Source organism: Myxocyprinus asiaticus, chromosome 17, assembly GCF_019703515.2.
Source record: "Myxocyprinus asiaticus isolate MX2 ecotype Aquarium Trade chromosome 17, UBuf_Myxa_2, whole genome shotgun sequence".
NCBI classification, from domain to species: domain Eukaryota; kingdom Metazoa; phylum Chordata; class Actinopteri; order Cypriniformes; family Catostomidae; genus Myxocyprinus; species Myxocyprinus asiaticus.
Genome location: NC_059360.1, coordinates 14,623,007 through 14,645,060, shown reverse-complemented (window position 1 = coordinate 14,645,060; position 22,054 = coordinate 14,623,007). Strand labels below are relative to the sequence as shown.

The 22,054-nt window shown below is 38.9% G+C and overlaps 1 protein-coding gene across 1 annotated transcript in view; it reads right to left on the bottom strand.

Moving 5' to 3' along the window:
* The window catches only part of LOC127454872 (solute carrier family 35 member F4-like), a 34,099-nt gene extending 12,444 nt beyond the window's left edge, over window positions 1-21,655 (bottom strand). The window contains exons 1-2 of the mRNA XM_051722360.1: window positions 21,258-21,655; window positions 1,199-1,499 (exon numbers count right to left, since the gene is read on the bottom strand). Of these exons, the coding sequence (XP_051578320.1) occupies window positions 1,199-1,499; window positions 21,258-21,345 (389 nt within the window). The 5' untranslated portion in view covers window positions 21,346-21,655. The remainder of the gene's footprint in view (window positions 1-1,198; window positions 1,500-21,257) is intronic.
* Window positions 21,656-22,054: the final 399 nt, after the last annotated feature.

Below are 22,054 nucleotides of genomic sequence, written 5' to 3'. Positions count from 1 at the left end.
CCTAAGTGTATGCAAACTTCTGGCTTCAACTGTAATGTCAGCGATGTCAAAAAATCACTGGTTCATCACTCTCGTGATGCGTCTTGGGGCACCATATGTAAACTGAAAGACATTTGATAGCTATGGCGGAGGGGAAATAATAACTTAAATGTCAATCTGTTCTTCAAATAAAGTTGTCGTATGACTTCAGCAGACTTGAAATATGGCTCACAAGTCATATGGACTACTTTTTTGGGTCTTTTTTTGTCATTTTCGAAGCTCAACAGCTTCAGTTGCCATTGGACATTTGCAAAATATCATTGTGTTCCACAGAAAAATAAATAAAAATCATAGATTTTTGGAAAAGCATTAGGGTGAGTAAATGATGATGACAATGATGAAGAATTTTCAACCCCGTGTTGCTCTAGGGGAACTGTCCCTGTAATAAGTGCACTGTAATTTGCTTATGATAAAAGTGTTAGGTAAAAGGTGAATTGGTAAAGTAGGCTGCAACCAACCTGAACTCATAGAAACACGTTACTCTACCTAACTTTTTGGCTTGTACGTTTCCTTGCAGTTTTATGGTGAAATGAACATTGGAGGCTCTAAAACAACGACTTTTATTTCCTTTAACACAAATCACGAGTAAAAGGGCAGATTATCAGGTCATAAACACTTTTTGCCCAGTTCCTCAAACAATGCTACCTTATGTCATCTAAACAATTTTTTTTACTTGAGTGCATGACTAGTAGGGTACATTTAACATTGCATTACATTTATAAGATTGTTTGAAAATGTTCAAATTGTGCAGTATCTCAACTGATATAGTGTTGCACTTGTGATGCAAAGGACTGGGGTACGAGTCCTAAAGAGCATTCAAGTTTGATCAGTAAGGTTTTGGTTTAAGGTTTAGGGAGGTACGTTTTGTTTATTTAAAACTCAATAGAGCATTAACTTGTGTTAATGTTAATATCATTAAAGAAAACTAAATTAAAAAAAATTTATTAACTGAACTGAAAATTAATGAACATATTTGGAAACTAAACTAAAATATGCATTAACTTTGGCAGCCCTAAAATACCAAAACTACAGTTAAAAATAAATATCCTGAAAAACTAAGACCAAACTTCAGACTAACAGTCAAGGAATGACTTCAAAACTATAATAACCCTAAACACATCACATCATAATTAATCTGATTTATTCATTCTGACTTCACCTGAATTTCTGAATGGGTGTCTGCTTCTCTCTGGTGGTGGCCACGTGCCCAGAGTAGTAGAGGGGGAAGAAGAGGATGTTCCAGTTGGTGCTGAACCAGGTGATGAAAAAGGGACAGGAAAAGGACTTGAATGTGACCTGGACCACCTGTGTGGTGCCCACCCAGGACGAGGAAATGCACAGGACCACCAGGAGGCCTCCCAGCACCTTGAGCACCATGTTGACGCAGGTCTGATATGCAGTGCCATCTCCACTTGTTTCACTGACTGGAGTCTCTGCATGTGATTCAGAGCCATCCTCTCCTGCAACACACAGATCAGTATTGCACCATTTTAGCATGTGTTTACTTATTTGTCTTTTTACATACTAGGTAATTAAACATGATTATTGTGCTGAAAAGGCGAGCACTGCATTGAAATCCCTCATTCTTCTTTTTTTATCTTCCTCTTTGCACATCTTTCTGCAGTTAATTCAGCTGCAACTGCTTAATGAACAGATTCCATTCAAGCTTTTTTTGTAGATAATTTCAGCCTTTAGGTGTACTGTGAAATGTGATTTTTTTAAATTGTTATACTTTAAGAATAATTAAGATTAAAGGTAAATTAAGTTACTCCATGGCTGTATCTCAACTCGCATACTTATACTATGCATTATGAACTTTGTACACTATCTTTTGTGAAACAAAAATCACAAACTCCTCTTCCAAGGAATTATTATGGGCAATATCAGCTAAAAAAGAGGCATGCGAAGATGCACACTTTGAAAATTGACCAGAAATAGTATACCACCCGGTCCAACATGATCACACAGGAAATCATCATTTTAGTTAAAAAATATTTTCAAACTTAATTCAGACCTTATGTCCCAAATTCCGGAAGCCACCACCATGCGGCGAATGTTCATGATGAAAGCATAGACTGATTTTTACAGACAAATCATTCGACTTCCTGTTGCCGATTATCACGTGATCTCAGTCTGTCCGGGCACCTCTGACATAGATTTCTACATACTACGATTTTGGACAAAGTAACTGTTATCTTGCATACTACTTAGAATAGTGATGTGTCCATGAATGAGGATCTGCTGACTGGCTGAATGAGAGGAGGAGCTGAATGTCATTCGTTCAGTTTGACAATCTCGTTTAACAAGAAAAGGGGCCGGATGAATTATGAATAAAAGTGAGTGATGACCACAAATTACAAGAACATATGGTCATTACTGAAACTCAAAATTAGTGTTAATTAATTCATTTTTAGGTTAGTATTGTTGTCTTATGATGCTTAAACACTCATCAGTGCTGAAGTATCTTAGTAGATTTGTAGACATGCATATTTTAATAAAGGATAGATTTGCTACGGTCAAGAATGACTGTGCTTTTTGTTCAATGTAATACTCATTCAAAGCATAAAAGACGGTCTTTTTGCGCCATCTACAGGCACAAACGTGTAATTTGCAGAAATGGTCAATAAACTAATCAATGAACGAATCATTTTGGTGAATGGATTCAAAAGACTTGAGTCACTGACATGAATCAAAATCACCACCACTAATTTAGGATGCAAATACAGCTAACTGCTTAGTCATGGCATCAATTTGAAGGCCAACTCAGGAGGCTAATACACCAAGGGTTTCCCTCAGCAATTTCCAACAAAATGATCACATGGTATGTCGGCATGTTGTTTCCAGGAGTTCGGAGAGTTAGGCTGCAGCATGTTCACCTTCCCCTGTGATATGAAAGAAAACGTGTTTTGTCAGCAGCATGGGAGAACCGGGTTCGGAAACCCGTGTTGAAACCAGGAAGTAATCGTGTTTGTATAATCAGCGATTCGGAGGTTGCATTTTTACTCCACTAATGGTTAGGTTTAGGTTTGGGGGCACAGTTTATAAAATATGTATGCATTCCTCTTCACTGTATTATAGCCTGTAAAGCTGAAAACAACTGACTTCACAAATCGCTTTTGGCGCCCCACCGTGGACATTTTACCTGGAAAAATTGGAGCTCACACATGGAGAAGGACCTGGCTGCAGCCTGCAGAACAGGGCAACACATAATCTACTATCAAGGGCTTGAGGAAGTAATGACATCGACGCCTCGGCTCATGCAAATGTCGTACCACTAAAATCACCATTTTCCCTGTCATGCTGTTATCTCTGTATGGCAAGTATATCTTGTAGTGAAGTTTTTGCAAGTGAAGTCAGTTAAACTTCCGATGTACTCCTTGAAATTAATGGTTAACATTTGCTTTAACGTCGAGGTAGTCTAGCAATGTTAGGTAATAACCATTATAGGTAAAAGCTTTCACAACGTCATTGCCAACTAATAAGCGTACTGTTTACCTCGCGCATGCTGAATATTTTCATTTCCTACAGTGTAATTAAAGACTGATTATCAAAGGAGATGTGAAGTAGCTTAAAAATAAGCTTGCTCATGTGAGTAATGAAATATTTTGTTGCTAATACTGTGTTTTTCTGTACTTGTTTCTGTTTGCAGACCATTGGCACTGTCGTCCCTAATTACTGTCAGAGTTGTATGTGTTTGTTTATGTTTTTCATGTCTTTTATTTTGAAAGTTTAGTTCCTGTTCCTGTTTCATGTCATGTGGTTCCCTGGTCATGTGATTTCATGTTTCCCTCCATGTTCATGTGTCTTGCTTTCATTGGTTTATTGTCTTGTTACCTTGTTATCAGTTCTGTCTTGTCATTGGTTATGATTGTCATGTTTCTCCCTTGTCCATGTATTTAAGCCTCATGTTTGCGATTGTCCATTGTCAGGTATTGTGTTAATGTAACGTTGTTTGGTATTCAAGTCAAGTCAAGTCAAGTCAAGTTTATGTTTATGTTTTTGTTCACGTTTGTAGTACGGGTTTTGGATTTCACGATTGTTAATAAAACTGCACTTGGGTTCATCACACGTCATCGTTTACCTTGTTGCCAGCCTACGTTACAGAATACCTGACCGACCAAGAGGAACCCAGCAGTTCAACTTCTTCATCTATGCCAGGAAAGCTGTTTCATTAAAGAATATGTTGAGGGCTTTTGTGCTCTGGCCAGCAGGGTCGATTTTAATGAGATTGCCCTCAAGGACTGTTTTCGCTGTTTTGCTCTATGCCATGTCACAGCCATGCCTCAGTGTTCTCCATGCCATGTCACAGCCAAGCTTAAGTCTGCTCCATGCCATGTCTCAGGCTCACCTCTGGTCAACGAGCCAATGGCCAAGCCTGCCACAGTCAACGAGCCAACGCCCACGTCTGCCATGGCCAATGAACCAGCGTTGCAAGCCTCGTCCATCCCAGAGCTAGCGTTGCAAACCTCGTCCATTCCAGAGCCATCTCTCACTGGGCTATTTGAGTTGGAATTGGTTCCCACCCTTGTGCCCACCCTGAGTTCTCCTGATCAGCCGGTTTCCCCCAAGCCACCAGCTCGATCATCGCCCTCTGAGATATCCCAGTCACTGAAAACTTTTGAACCTCTGACTCCGCCTAGACCCTCCGAGCCTTGGACTCCACCTTGGCCTGTCGATCCCTCGACATCACCTCGGCTCTACGTTCCCTCGGCTCCACCGTGGTCCTTCAGCCTGTCAGCTTTACCGGGGTCCCTCATCCCTCCAGCTCCTCCTTAGTCTGTCGATCACCTGGCTCCACCTTGGCTCTCAGATCCTCTGGCTACGCCTCATCTCTCCGATCCTTCAGCTCCACCGGGGACCTCCTTCCCTATGGCTCCACCTTGTTCCTCAGCCCCACCAGCTCCGGCTCAGTCGTCCGATCCCCAGCCCCGCCTTGCTCCTCTGAGCCTCTGGCACCACCTTGGTCCTCCCTGCCTCCGGCTCCACCCTGGCCCTTCGAGTCTTCAACTACTCTCTGTGTATCCAGTTCTCCATGGATTCGCCCTGCAAGCCTCTCACGGCTCCGCCTTCCATGGCTCCGCACCTTGAGCCTCTCATGGCTCCATCCCCCATAGGCTCCACCCTGGTCTCATGCTCCATGCCATGTTTTCACCAGACCAGGCTCCACGCCCTTTCTCACCAGGCCACGCCCCACACCTTGTTTCACCATGTTTCCATGTCATGCCACGTAACCACGTCAAGTTGCCACGCCCCCCCCATCTCCCTCTTGAACTCTGTGTTTTTGTTTTGGGGTATCGGAAGCCGCACCTAGAGGGGGGATATGTCAGGGTTTTATGTGTTTGTTTATGTTTTTCATGTCTTTTATTTTGAAAGTTTACTTTCTGTTCCTGTTTCATGTCATGTGGTTCCCTGGTCATATGATTTCATGTTTCCCTCCATGTTCATGTGTCTTGCTTTCATTGGTTTATTGTCTTGTTACCTTGTTATCAGTTCTGTCTTGTCATTGGTTATGATTGTCATGTTTCTCCCTTGTCCATTTATTTAAGACTTATGTTTGCCATTGTCCATTGTCAGGTACTGTGTTAATGTAACGTTTTTTGGTAGTCAAGTCATGTCAAGTTTATGTTTTTGTTCACGTTTGTAGTACAGGTTTTGGATTTCACAATTGTTAATAAAACCCGGAAGATACAAGAAGATCTTCAAGAAGGTGAAGAGTTCAGAGGAGGGTTTCAACACTAGTCGAGCATGTAATGATGATGCCAACAGCCAAGACCATTCATATCCCCCTAGTTTCACGCTGTTAGGAGGATGATGAAATATATGCTGGAACTTAAAAAAATTCCTGTGGACATGCCATGTGTTAATGTAACGTTGTTTGGTAGTCAAGTCATGTCAAGTTTATGTTTTTGTTCACGTTTGTAGTACGGGTTTTGGATTTCACAGTTGTTAATAAAACTGCACTTGGGTTCATCACACGTCATCGTCTCTTCATTTACCTTGTTGCCAGCCTACGCTACAATTATTTGCTGTCTTTTTCATTCTGTTTTCTCTTGCTGTGTAAATTAGTGTCTTTAATCATAATCTTTTTTGACTATAACACTTCATCATTCTCTGCTCTTCTCATTTTCTCAAGTCCATTTAAAAACTCTAAAGGCTCTTGAGAGGCATTTCCATGCTCGTTCCCTTTCTCATTTAACAAAAATGCACAAAATGGTGTTAAGTGGGGGAGTGTGAGCAGTATTTAAAAGAATGCACAAGTGAATGCTTTTTGTCCTCAAGTTGACAACCCCAGTGTTGCTTTGACAGAAAGCAGTCTGCCTCAACTGGTACAGCATAAGTGGTCTGGTGAGGCAAGAAAGGCCCAGCTGTCGCAGCTGCAGCAACAAGCAAATACTGCAGAGACATCTTTGTTTTTTCATGTGAATGTTGGAGGCCCATCGACAAAGTACTACATTTCAGTGTTAGAACCAGTCATGTCCTATTACTGCAGGATGGGAAGGGTCATGGTGACCTATGACAAAAAGAAAATTCGATGGTATTGTCCATGCTCCAGACCTTGCCAATATTGCATTCACAAAGCCACAGCAAAATGGCATCTTTTCCAAAAGATACAAGAAGATCTTCAAGAAGGTGAAGAGTTCAGAGGAGGGTTTCAACACTAGTCGAGCATGTAATGATGATGCCAACAGCCAAGACCATTCATATCCCCCTAGTTTCACGCTGTTAGGAGGATGATGAAATATATGCTGGAATTTAAAAAATTCCTGTGGACATGCCACAGCCAGACCTACAGAAGTCAAAAAAAGGAAAGAATTGCAATGCTTTCCCGAGGCATCTTGTGCCAGATGAGGTTGAATGCAGAAAAGGCAATTCAGTTTTGAGCGAGCCAAGGATAATTACCTGCCAGGCAAGGATAGTTTCTTTCAGTGGAGTGATTCAGGTTATGACAATATTTATCCCATAATGTAATTGCTTTGATAGATATATGTTGTATTTATGACTAAAACATACATGTCTTTCTTTCTCAGGTGTATCCACTTACTACAAGTTGTGCCATAAATGCAACCTCACATACAGATACCAAGAATGGTGTGATGGTTTACAAAACTTCAATGACAATATAATCCTGTCACTACATTTGTGTATGGTTTTGCGAAATTCTTTGCAGGTACAATATCGGAGGGAGGGACCTCTTCTGTTTTATTTACAACTAGACAATTAATTTAACAATTTCAAGTATATCTAATTTTTTAACTGAGACTTAATAGACCAGATAATATGAGCTTGGGTTGGGTCTTCAAATGACTAGAAACTGATTTTTTTGGGGAGAAGATCTCATTTTTATGATTATTATTAGTATCATTTTAAGTCTCTTTGTTGCTTTTTGTTTTGCTTTTGTGTTGTGCTTCCAGAATCACACAACAGTAAGTAGGGTTGTGCAGATAACTGCAGCAACTGAGGGAGAGTCCTTGCCCAGAAGTGATCTGATCGTGCATGCATATCTGCACTTTGAGGCTTTTTCACCAAGTTACCACTACTGGTCCCCATGGATAGGTCCTAAAACAAGAAAATCATCAGCGGTACTAAATACGGAAAGTACAAAGGTTCATCCTTCAAAAGGAGTGACTGATGTTGATGTGCCACTGACTGAGGAAAGGCCTGCTGGTCTTTTTCAAGTTGTTCAGAAGGTTTTTGGTGTACCACATGCTGCTATTATTACTGTTGACTTCATAGCATACTGGTCTGTACAAGGGCTCTCCACAAAGATTGTTTTTTCCTCATAGTTTGTATCTTGACAATCAGCAGCCATATCACCTTGCAGCTCTTGCCTGGTTACCCACTGAAGCTAAGCAGGGTTGAGCCTGTTCAGTACCTGGATGGGAGACCTCCTGGAGAAAACTCAGGTTGCTGCTGGAAGAGGTGTTGGTGAGGTCAGCAGGGGGTGCTCACCCTGCGGTCTGTGTGAGTCCTTATGCTCCATTGTAGTGACGGGGACACTATACTGTAAAAAAGGCACCATCTTTCGGATGAGATATTAAACTGAGGTCCTGACTCTCTGTGGTTGTTAAAAATCCTAGGCACTTCTTGTAAAGAGTAGGGGTGTAACCCTGGTGTCCTGGCCAAATTCCCCCCATTGGCCCTTATCAATCATGGCCTTCTAATAATACCCATCCATGAATTGGCTCTATCGTCTCCACTGATAGCTGTTGTGTGGTGAGCATACTGCTGCACTATGACTGCAGTTGCATCATTCAGGTGGATGCTGCTCACTGATGGTGGTTGAGGAGAACCCCCTGTTCACAATGTAAAGCAATTTGAGTGGTGTCAGAAAAGCACTATATAAATGTTCATTCATTCATTCTTGAGGACTTATCTGTCATTCATTTTGTTCTCAAACCTATTCACAAATTTGAATGTTTGATCAGATTGGAGAACTGAAAAAGCTGTGTTGACAGTGTGGAGTTGGTGATGCTGGTTCCAAAATGGATCTTGTCCTAAAATTGTGTGAGAAATTTTCAAACAGAGTAACAAACAACAATGTGTTTGAACAGGCCTGGGGTGCCTCTGGTAAGTCATGTTTCTTGCCTCCATGACTTAATTGGATTGTATAAACCTCTGGCATTTCAATGCAAAATTTTCAATGGTGTGTCATGCTGTAGCAGCACTGTAAAATGGACACGAATCGAATGTAATGTGGCAATGCAGCAATTACCTCCTAGTTTATGTATTGATGGAAAGTTTTCACTGATCTTTCAGAAAATTTACATTTTGTACAAAACCACATTTTCATTCATGTTTTCTGTCCTATAGGTGGCATGGGTGTGATCACATGTCCTTGTGGCATTGATTACTCAGTCAAGTTTAACTTGAGAGTGGAGAGTCCTTGTGATTTTGCAGACCTCCTCCTGTCTTGGAAACACTTTCCAAACTTTACAATTTATGATTATCCAAGAGGTCTAGTGGCTCACACAAACAAGCGAAGGCCACTTCACCCACCTTTCCAGCCTTTTGAGGGCAGAGTACAAAACCCCTCCCAAGAAAACATTCAAAATTCAAAAGAAGTTGAAGGTTAATTTCCCCTGGCTGATTCCCCGGAAAGAACCTGAGGATCCTGACTGCCACCCATTGACGGGGTCCTCAGAGCATTAAGCTCTTTGTGATGTCTTTCACCAAAAGAACAGTAAGGATGAGAGAGATGTGCTATGCACTATTGGTCTGGTACCGGAGCTGGCTGGAAAAATCAATAGTCAGCATGTGGAGCAGCTGTTCTTTGAAGTAAAGAGAAATAATTACTTCATGAATATGCTAACACCATCTGCACACATATTTCTGGCACAAAACATACTTCACCATCGGAACCTGGCACTGAAAAAGAGAATGGTCCACGGCAATTGTGAACTGCAGTTGGATTGCTGGGAAAATGTACCTCAATGTATTGCAGGTGAATCATCATATTGCATTCCAATAATTGTTCTGACTATACATTTATAACTTATGCACAGAAGAAACAAAGGTGGGACCAAAAGTTGCAAATGCAAGTCCAAATATGAATGCGAAGGAAATCAATCCTCTTTCAGGTGGGGCCTGTTTGAAATTTATTCTAAGGATAATATGTGCTGTAAATGAAGTGATTGTCTGTAATTTTTACTTCTGTACAGCTGTCCAGTCACTACGTGACCCACATCATCCACATGGTGATAACAACATGATAACAACTCTTAGCTGTGTAAAAGCAAAAAGGGCATTCTGGGGAAGCATGCTAAATGAGGGGCAACAGCAGTTGGTGAGTGAGTTTTAGAGAGATCTGTTTGCAATGTGCTGTGTGCACCAGCCTGTGCCTTTACAGTATGTAACTTTGCCTGAATTTTAGCTGAACAATGCTTTGGATATCAGAAACCATCCAGATGAGCATTTGGCAACTGTGTACAACACAACGCTGACACGATCAGACTTGTGCCATCTGGGATGAGAAGATGACATTGAGGCAACTGTATGCAGTTAACAGACATGTATGCCAGGAAACACAACTTTCAGTGGTCTGAATATTTTTATAGTTAGTCTGTTTAGTGTTGCCTTAAAGTGGTGGAGACCATAGCAAAGCCACAGGTATAAAATGAGTCTTAAGCATTTTGTGCTCCAATTACTTCAGTGTCTTAAGCAGCTCCTTAGCTGAAATGTTCATTGGCAGGTGTAGAGGTGTTCACAGTTGTTAGATTGCCAATTCTCTCAAAGCAAGCTGCTGCAGTATCTAGTATCTACAACTGTCAACATTGCCCATAACGAGTTATATTATGTTCAGTTTACCATACAGAATGTAGATGTTTTTGCAGCCAGTACTTACCAAACCGCAACTTGGCCACAGAGGACACTTGAAGACTACCTGCCACACTTACCTGTATGTATTGTTTTTGTTGTTGTGTTTGTGTGTTTTTTTTTTATTTATTGTTTTTATTTTTATTTTTTTTACTTTTAAACAAAAGAGACCCAATCACTTTCATAGACTTGGGTGATGACCAACGTTATTTGCATTTCTAGCTGGACACAAACATTGACTGGTTTATTTTCATGAAATTTTCTTTCTTGATCCTCTGTAGGCAGTACATTCAGCCAGGAAGCTAGCATGCGCATTTACAGGTTTTGAAGAGAACTTCTCGAAGTTCAGAGACTGTGGTCGTTCTTAACTCATTCAGATTCGAGTCAATGAATAGTCACATAAAAAACCAACATGTGGTTAAGAACGATCACAGTTTTATCAAAATGTGGTTTTGTAATTCTCATTAAAGGGATTAGGAGTTGAGAGCAGGTTACTTTCAGTAATTTTTATTATAAAGGTTTTGAAAACTTTTCAGAGATGTCAATGAAAAGGATCATATAGAACACAGGGGGAAGTTCTTTTTCAGCCCCACATTTAGGTTCTCATGTTTTCTTTGATGCAGTAACATGTTTTTAAGGTCTTTTGCTTTGGTTTTGTGTTCACAGAAACATTGTCTAAATTCTCTCCCCTGGACATTGGCATGAAAACTGTCAACGATGTTATGGTACGATTGTTTCCTCATGTAAATAACAGTGAAGGCAATGGAAATATTTGACACTTTCAAGGTAGTTTGAAACTACATGACTTTCACGACAATAGAGTATGTGCAACAGCTGTGGTGTTTTTGTCCTGATGGTTTTTAGAGTTGGTTCATTGCTTATTACTTGACTTATTTTTTAACCAATGTGTGCAATTTCTTGTATCATGTACCATTTCAGTATTCCCTGTGCCTTATGACATCAGGGGACTTGGACTTTACAGATTGAGTGAAGTCTGACAAGGCAAAAAACTCTATTCTTAAAAGTAAATTACACATCGACTACTTCTTTTTGTCTCAGAATGACATGCCCTGCATCAGGAGATGGTGGTGTCTCCTCCTTTTGGGGAATTTCCCTTTGATGTAAGTGTTTTGTTTTTCATCTATGAAGACCTCTCTGAACTGACGTTTTTATGAACAACCACTCAATACCATTAAAATTTTAATGACCTCATGCTTAGTGTTTTCACTTTGTTAAAAAAAAATAAAAACTCTTAATTTTTTAAATTTTAAACTATTTGTACACCTAATTTCTTGATCATTTACTTTTGCAGGTCTGATGAAGAAAGACGGGCACGAAAGACTCAGAGGAAGCTTGCTGATGCGATTGTATGACATTGATTTGTTTTTTGTTTGACAAATTTTCTCTTACCAGATATATGGACTGAGATTTATTCTCTGCTGTTTTAGGCACCAGAGCCACATGTACATGGCACACACCTTTTGGATGTAAGGTGTCCATTTCTTTTTAGAAGTATTGGAGAATATGTTAACAGTTTCCAGTCAAGCAACTTGAAGGATTAATGCTTTCCAGTTACCTCAAGACATCTTGGAGATGATACTCCTTGAAGTAATACTACAGGATGGAGATGCAGCCTACATGACGCTGTCTCTCACCTGCAGACGCTTCAGTGACCTAGTGCAAACAGCCCATTTCAGAAAAACAGCCCACTTTGCATGGCTTGATAGTAAATCAAATTGTAGGTCTCACCTTCTAATATCTTTGTTTTATAAGTAAAAGAATATCATGGCTAACATACGTATAACATCTGATGTGCATGTTTTTGTTTTTTTTTACAACAGGTGTTGTGAACTGTAAAAAAATGGTCCAAATCAGCCAAGACTGAACTGCGAGTGCCTTTTATTATCAAAGATTGCCCTAAATGTGACACGTTATTCAAGTCCTGCTCTGGTTACTTTGGTAACAGGAAGCGTGGTTGCCTGAAAGGATTTTATGAATGTATAGAGGACCTAGACTGCTGCTTCATGTGCCAATGTTAGAGTGTGTATGTGGTGTGTGTGTATGTGGTGTGTGTGTGTGTGTGTGTGTGTGTGTGTGTGTGTGTGTTGGGGTGGTGTTTTTCAACCCATGTCTAACCCACCTGTGTGAGGCTGCCATCACTTTGAATTGATGTTATGCATGGTACAGTTGATGGATGTATTCAAAAAAGAAAAACAAAACACTGCAATATACTTTATATATATATATATATATATATATATAAATATATATATAAGTGAACAGGTTTTGCACCTGTACATTTTATATCTTTGTATACGCTGCTGAATCAGCTGATCAGCGGGAGAGCGAGATAAGGGGCAGCTGGAGATGTGCGGCCGCGTTGCATGCGTGTCTGTGTCCTTATGTTTTATGTTGTTTTAAGCTCAATTAAATCATTAAAGTTTATGTTTACTGTTCAGCCGGTTCCCGCCTCCTCCTCTTATATCCTTATACTGTTACATAGTCATGCTACATTTATTTTAAAACTAAAATTACATGAATGAGGTAGTTTATTTTTTATGAATTGTATAAATGCAGAAATAAATAAACAGATAAATAAATGAGGTAGAACATAACTTATAACTTAAGTACGAGTCAAAAGCACTCTAATAAAACCAAATTTTTCTATACTAATGCCTATGAAAGATCACCTAGCCAATCAGAGTAAGTTATGGGCGGAACGACACATGTAACCCCGCCCACTGTGTTGCCCCGCCCCATTCGGCAGGCTTCAGGCAGGTATACTTGGACACATGCCAATACGCAACAGTTACTGCTTTGGCCACTGGGGGCAGTGTGGTTCGCATTTTCCGATTTTAGCTAAAGAAAAATCAACCTACTGTTTCTGATTTCATTGTGAGATCAGTCTGTTTCCAAATAGTTTCAAAAATTTTAGAATAGCAATTTTCAGTTTATGAGTAAAAATAAAGTTTGTGTTTAACATTACTTGAACGTTTGTGCTACAACACAGTCACACCTAAAACATGAATTTTGAAACAATTTTGAAATTTAAGTTGCTAACAAGTTGCTACATAAGGACTCAACGGTTAACCCATAAATTACAGTACACATAATTTGTCAAGCATGTAAAGTAACATTTGCATGGCGAATGACATGTAATTATATGGACAACCCTTGTACTGTTAAGAAGCAACATGTTTGCAACTTAAATTTAAGGGCAAATCTCTCCCTCTATCTCTAAAACTTTAACTTTTGCTGATTTGCTAGAACTGTTATGTCCTGCAGGAAATGAAAATCTACTTTTAAGTTTACCTGCAGTAAAGTAAAAATGTTCTTGACTTCTGTTTGGTCAAACATTGGAACACAATATTCCAGACTATATTTAGGCAGGGATGGGAAATGCTAATTATGTGCTTTGTTGACGTGTTTTATTCATGAGAAATTCTCTAACCCTTCCCATTGCTGCTCCCCCTAATGTCTTCCTATGATATGTGCGGATGTATTGATCAGTGGCTGTGAGTGTCAGTTACCTGCAGGTAAAGCACTAATGCTTAATGCTGCCTACGTTGCACAGTCAAGCCTCTATCAAAAATAATCCCACAGGGTCATGAAGACACACAGAGATCATTCAGATATGGTATGCATACTGGGGTTTACATAGAAACACGACACCACAAGGCATCCACATAAACATAAGCCAATCAGAATATATCCTGCCTGTCATATGTCATGACCTTGATAGCAGCTGTATTCGCTCCTACTAACAACATTACACCTCAGAATGCTGAAGGACAGGGAAATAGACAGATAGACAGACAGACAAAAAGATAGCATGTTTGGGCAAAATGCAGAATCTAAAAATTGACTCTTGGAGTTGGAATTTTAATTATAATGTGAATTTAATTGGACAACCTCACAGGATGTTGAATTGCAATTTAAATTGCAATTGTAAGAAATGTAACAGTCAGACAACAGAGGAAATCAGTTAGTCTAACACAAGTATTGTGACAAAAAAGTTACATTGTTAATTTTGACAAATTTTGCCCATTTATTCCGTAATATGTAGAACATACTTTGTTTTCTTCAAATGATTAGACGGACGGACGGACGGACAGACGATAGATAGGTAGGTAGGTAGGCAGGTAGGTAGGTAGGTGTTGGATAGGACTTGATAGGAGACTGAAAGGAGGGGAAGAGCGCTAGTATCACAAAGGCAAGATCCGTTATGCTGTAGACTCAGAGTGATCAATTTACACCAGACCAGGAATAAAAGATGACATGCACTGGCCCATGGTCACTAACTTGCATTGTGCTGGATCAGCAAGTACATCTACACCCACCCACACACCCACACACACACACACACACACACACACAGAAAGCCACTTTGTTGTTGTCTTTTTGCTCTGAAGCCATGGAGCCCACCCTGATTGTAATACAGAGCGAGAGAGAGCGAAAGAGAGAGAGAGAGAGAGAGAGAGAGGGGGACTTCAAAATCAGCATAAGGTCAATATTAGATAAGTGTTTGTGGCCAACAGTGAACCAGCTTTTGATAAATTCCTGACATAAGTCTAAAAATGAATTGCTTGTTCAGAGTTCTTTGACTTGCTTGTCTCACAGATGGCTGTCTCACAGGACAGATCTACAGCATTAGGAAAAGGAATACACTAATGAAGCCCTTGAATACTTCTACGAATAGTAAATAAGACTCTGACCCCGTTTTGCATGGTTGATCATTAATTTAGGTGCCTTAAACATTTGGCTAAAATGGTACATAAATTCCCTGCCATTTAAACAACCCAAATAAAATCCTGCAACATCATAAACCTTCTGTCCAGGGCAAAATGGAGTAGGCCATACTCCAAAGTCATAAAACTGCCTTAAAGGAATAGTTCACCCAAAAATTCAAATTGTCTTATCATTTACTCACCCTCATTTCTTCAGCAGAACACAAACAAAGAGTTTGGGAAGACTATATAACACATCATGCAGGTCCATAAAATGCAAGTGAATAGGTGTAACATTTTTTGAAGGTCCAAAAAGCACATATAGCCATCATAAATGTAATCCATACGACTTCAGTGGATTAATTAATGTCTTCTGTAACTAAACGCTAGGTGTGTTTAAGGAATAGATAAATATAAAAAAAAAATTTTTTTACTAAAAATTCATGAGGGTCGAGGTCAGGCAGCCTCTCGCATGACATAAGTTGCATTGTCAAATTCATGAGAGAACTCACAGGAGCATAGATGCCTCATTCGGCCCTATGTCAACTGCAGCACTAACCTTGAACGGTCAACCAGGAGAGCTGTTTGAATTGGTTTGAATGGAGGAAATGCCTCAGACCGAGCTCATTGCTCATACCGCTGCATATACTGTTTTTGTGTGGAAATAGTATCGCGGCCCATAGGTACAGCTGCTAATGAGGTATCTACATATGAATATCTATGCAGAGGAGGCTTTTGCTTGAATTCCACCCTCGTCACCGAGCTGGCCGGAAGCAAAACATTTTAGTAAAAAAAGTTTTAAATATTTATGTATTTTTTACACACACCAAGCGTTTCGCTTCAGAAGACATTAATTATCCAGTGGAGTCATATGGATTACTTTTATGATGGCTATATGTGCTTTTTGAAGCTTCAAAAACTTGGCACCCATTCACTTGCATTTTATGGACCTACAGAGCTGAGAAAACCTAAAAAATCTTCGTTTGTGTTCAGCTGACGAAAGACATGAGAGTGAGTAGATGATGAGAGACTTGGGTGAACTAGTCCTTTAATATAATAAATCATTATTTAATTGCATTTCAAGACTTTCAAAAACTATATTAAATAAACTGCTAAATTACAAAGCTGTCAGGCTCAATTACAGTAATAAGTAAAGTTTGAACAACTATGATTATTGCTACAAGGCAGCATCTACATAAATCAGACACAAATGTGGGCACAATTGTTTCAGACTGTGACTGTCTGATCATGAGAGCTGACAGTACTTTCATCAGGGAAGTAATTAACTAGCTGTTTTCAGACTGATCACACTATGAATTCTGCAAAAGTAGGTCGAAAGTTTTGGTGCTGTAATATGTCTGTGATTACCGAAATGTAAGTCACTCCTCCGCAGCAGCCGAAGCTGGAAGCCCATCATGGGCATGTGTGAGCTCCTGTTTCCAGGTGAAATGTTCAGAGTGCCAGCAAAAGCGAATGGTGTTTTTTGTTGTAAATGATGTAAAATAATCGACAGTAATATATATTTTATTAACCCTATCCATTAACCCAAACCCTGAACCTAACCGTCAGTGGAGTAAAAATTAAAATTAAGAGAGAGAAAAATGCAACCTCCGAATCACGCTCACCATTGTTTATGTGAATGCAATTATTTCCTGGTTCCCAGGGGACCAGAACCCATGTCTCACTAGGTTGCTTGTACAATGCACTTTCAGTAGCCCCAGAGGGAAAGGTGATCACATTTGAATTGATGCAAAAATGTCTTATAGGTGATTTCGCTTGTCAGTAATTCGGCAAAATGGGGTTGTTTTCATAGTAAATGTACTTTCGGAAGGAAAAATGCTGATTTCCAGTGTGATCATTGCCATTTCTCACTAATGTTTGAATTTCCAAATGTTTAAATTGTAGAATTGGCCACTTTACAGCATGAACTGTTTATTGTAGATTAAACCGATCTCAATTATCTAAAGCACCTTAAAATACCCCGACATAGACCCAATTATTCCGTGTTACTGACAAGCGCCATATCCCACCATCAGACATTTTTTGCATCGGTTCAAGTGTATTTGCCTTCTCCTGTGATGCGACCGATAGCGCGTTGCTTCAGCAGCATGGGAGACCTGGGTTCTTGTCCTGCATTAAAAACCTGGAAGTAATCACGTTTGCATAATCGATGAAGAGTGTGATTCAGAGGTTCCATTTTCCCTCTAAGGTTACATTTTTACTCCACTGATGGTTAGGTTTAGGGTTGGGTTTGGGGGAGTAAATAAAATATGCATTCCTCCTCAGTGTATTACATCATTTACAGCTAAAAACATCTCACTTTATAACTAGCTTTTGGCACCCCTCTTTGGGCATTAGACTGGCCACAGGGGGCAGTGCTTCCAATTTCGGTAAGCTAAGACTGAGTTTAGTTCAAGTAAAGTCAAACTACTCTTTTCAAATTTACTGAGAGATCAGACTGAAATTTATAAGGGAAAGTGTATATTTTAGGTGCTGTAAATGGTCACCACTAGTTTTAAAGTTTTTGTATTTTGTTCTTTGAAGAAATTATGATCATATTTTAGTTTACTAAGTACTCTTGCAGTTTGAGTAGTGTGACTCAATCTTACATTGTAAAAATTCACCTATAGGATTAAACAAAAATGAGCAAAACCACAATGTCCACTTTATTTTAAATTATGTTATGAAAAGTTACTAAATTAACTCCTGCGACTACTAGTTATTGTGCTTCATATATGCCTGATGTCTTGAGCAATTCCAGATGTTTTCTGACACAGTAGCAGCTAAACCACTACTCTAGTCACATGATAGAGTTTTTTAAGAGAACCTGACAACTCTTAAGTCATATTCTAGGCTGAAAAGGGCTCCCACAATGTGCACCCACACTCACAGACTTTTTATATCTCTGGATCTCTGAAGTAACCACCACTGTCAGGGAATCGCAGATCTACAATGCAGAGGCATCGAATCCCTGGTAAACCCCTGGTTTACCTTTCCTACATATTTTCACAGTGCTCCACACAATTCTATTGTCATTTTACAGCAGTAAGATTCAAATTTTAGAACAAAGGTGAAAGAAATTTGGGAGAGGGAACACCAAATCACTGGATTAGATCAGATTTAGTAGGTTGGTGGTTTACGTCAAACAGTGACAGCAGTGTCCTACAGTGTTGTATGTTATACTTCAAAAACTAATATTTTAAACTATTTTAAACAACATTTTTCTTATTTTGTATAATTATTATACATGATGTTTTATGAAGTCATATTAATTTAGAGACTACATGATTTGTACTAAATATACTGTCAATTTTAAAGGGATAGTTCACCCAAAAATGAAATTTCTCTCATCATTTACTCACCCTCATGCCATCCCAGATATGTATGACTTTCTTTCTTCTGCTGAACACAAACAAATATTTTTAGAAAAATATCTTAACTCTGTAAGTCAATACAATACAAGTGAATGGTGACCAGAACTTTGAAGGTCCAAAAAGCATATAAAGGCAGCATAAAAGTAATCCATATGACTTCAGTGATTAAATCCATATCTTCAGAAGTGATATGATAGGTGTGGGTGAGAAACAGATCAATATTTAAGTCCTTTATTACTATAAATTCTCATTCCTGCCCAGCAGGTGACTATATGCATGAAGAATGCAAATCACCAAAAACAAAAGAAGAATGTGAAAGTGGAGATTTATAGTAAAAAAAGACTTAAATATTGATCTGTTTCTCACCCATATCTGAAGATATGAATTTATCCACTGGAGTCATATGGATTCATTTAATGCTGCCTTTATGTGCTTTTTGGACTTCAAAGTTCTGGCCACCATTCACTTGCATTGTATGGACCTAAAGAGCTGAGATATTCTTAAAAAAAATCTTAATTTGTGTTCAGCAGAAGAAAGAAAGTCACTCACATCTGGGATGGCATAAGAGTGTGTAAATTATGAGAGAATTTTCATTTTTGGGTGAACTTTCCCTCAAGTGAATAAAAATGGTGAAAACTCACCAAAAATTGTGACCAGTTACAGCAAATAAATTAAACCCCTTCAAGCTGTAATTTAGCAAAATGATTCAAAAAGTGTGAAAATATTATTGAATTATGATACATGAAATTAGCCTTAGCAAGACAAAGGAATCTTACATTTTATTTCAAATCCTTGAAAATTATTTTCTATTAAAGAACTTTTATTAAAAGAATTCTACTAAACACAATACAGAATTTGAGATGTTTTTAAACTAATATATATCTAAAAAAAAAAAAGAAAGAAATGAATAAGTTAATGTCCATATAATGTATCTGTTACACCATATTACAGTGTTATTATATTACAAATCAGCAGAAGTTAACAGAACTAGGTGTAGACAGTAGATTTATGAACATCATAATAAATTAATAAGAAAACTCAATTAGCAAAAAATATTATGTCGGAAACCAATATATAAAGATATGAGGACTCAAAACTAAGAAATGCAAAAAACATCAGTTATCATTTTGATTTAAAGCTGCTACTTCAGATTTGGAAGTTTCAAAAACTGCAATCAAAACCATCATAATCTTATTAACATCTCAGATTAGCCAGCCATGAGGTGGACCAGAGGCCCACTCAATTAAATCAGTGTATGTGGATTCGTTGAGCAGTTTGTGTTGATTTTCACGTCTGCTGGCCTGTCACAATCACATAATGCAATACCACCCAAACTGAACATCTCATGATGCATGAAGCTACAACCACAGCGTACATCTTAGAACACTCTCTAAGCAACTGTACCTCCATTCATGGTTGAAAAGTGACCACAAATCTCACTAAATTGTTTAAAAAAATCTTTTAAACAACATCAATGAGGACCAGACTGTTAAAGGAATATTCCATGTTCAATACAAGTTAAACTCATCTGACAGCATTTGTGGCATAATGTTGATCACTACAAGAAATTAATTTAGACTCATCCCTCCTTTTCTTAAAAAAAGAGCAACAGTTGAGGTTACAGTGAGGCACTTACAATGGAAGTGAATGGGGCCAATTTGTTTGGAGAGTTTAAAGGCAGAAATATGAAACATATAATTTTATAAAAGCACTTACATTCATTCTTCAGTTAGAACTTGCGTAATTTTTAAGCTGTAAAGTTGTTTAAATCGCTTTTATGGTCATTTTAGGTTTACAGTGTTGCGTGGTGATGGCAACAAAGTTGTAAAATTGGAAATAACTTAGTAAGCGATTTTATCACACTAAAATCATGTTAACACACATATTGTTAATGTCTTGTGGCTATACTTTTAAAACAGGGAGTATTTTAACATTTACAGGATTGGACCCATTCATTGCCATTGTTAAGTGCCTCACTGTAACCTTAGTTTTTGCTTTTATTTAAAGAAAAGGAGGGACTAGTCGAAATACATTTTTGTGGTAATTGCCACAAATGCTGTCGATCGAGCTTAACTTGTATTGAACCCGGAACATTCCTTTAACGCTTAAGCAAACCCAGCAACAACATAGTGAGGAAAACAGTTGATTTGTGTAATTTTAAATACTAAAGTGCAAGAGCATAGATTCATAATAAAAAAGTGAATATTAATTTCTGACAAATCTGTTTCTTCCGTTGAAGATATTTCTGGAACACTCCGAAAAACACCATAGCACTGTGATATTTACGTATTGCATTTAAATACACAAAAAGTATACATCACGAACTATATGCAATTTAATGCTGAAAATGTAACTGAAGGCGAGATTACAGTTTTGCTTAGTTGCAAACACACAAACCACTGAGAACCAATACACACACACAAATCACGTTTTACACCATACTTACAAACCTCTCTTTCTCTTTACATACACCATTTTTCTCTTTACAAACACACACACGTTTGTCTAGCTATCTAAATGAGGGCATACCACAGACTTCTACTATTTCCATATAAAGCTAGTTATAATTACCACGGACTAACTCTAACCCGAAAAAGAAATGTTTTTGCATATTTACAATAAAAAACAAAAATACAAAATATTTGCTTTCTTAGAAATCATTTTTACCTTTTAGGATATCCCCGGTTGCCCCCAAGGGAGGTTTTTATCTGATTTAGCTAACTTCTGGGGACAATTTTGTGAACAAACTTTAGTTAAGTAAACCCATCCACCCACCAACCCACACACACACATCATGTTTTACCTTCAGAAATGGGGCAGGTGAGCACCTGATTGCTGTAAGAGCTGAGAGGAGCCACTCTAGCCGAGTGTTTCTTCATTCTCTCCTCCATCCTTGGGAGTCCTGAGATTTGAAAGTGTGTGTGTATGTGTGTGAGCTGCACGGCTCAGCTCCTCCGACAAACCCACTTTATCCCCACGCGCATCTCTGCCGTCACTCCTACAGTTCCTCTGCTGAATTTTCTCTTTCTGTTTAACCGTCCATTTCTCCTACTTAACTTCTCTCCTACTGCTAACTAACTCACCTCTCCCTCTCTTTCAAAGTCTCTCGCCCCTTTTTGCACATATAATCGTACAATTGTGGCTCTAGTGTAGATGTTGCACTGTCATGCTGATATCCTGTGTCTCCTGGGGAGACTAAGCTTTAAGTGTGTTTGGAATACAGTCATCCCCTTAATCTCTCTTTCTCTCTTTCCCTCTCTCTGTCCCCGCCTCTTCGTTTGCTCTGAGTATCCTTTGCTGTGTTTGGAAGGTAACCAAGCAGCTCAGTCTAATTATGCTGCATTGGCCCCTCTCCCCCTTTTGTCTCTCTTCCTCTTCCTCATTTGTTCTCTTTTCCCCAGTCACTTCCATCCTTTTCCACCCACATTCACTTCCTTGCCACATCCAGTCACTTGATAATGGCATTGCGATGAAGATATGGGTGATCTAAGAGTAAAAAAGTAGCTTTTCTGTTTGTTTTTTTTTTATCTCTCTCCCATTGCCCACTCATGCTCTTTCCTTCCTTCATTAGCACTTGTGCTCCACTTGAAAGCCCTTCAT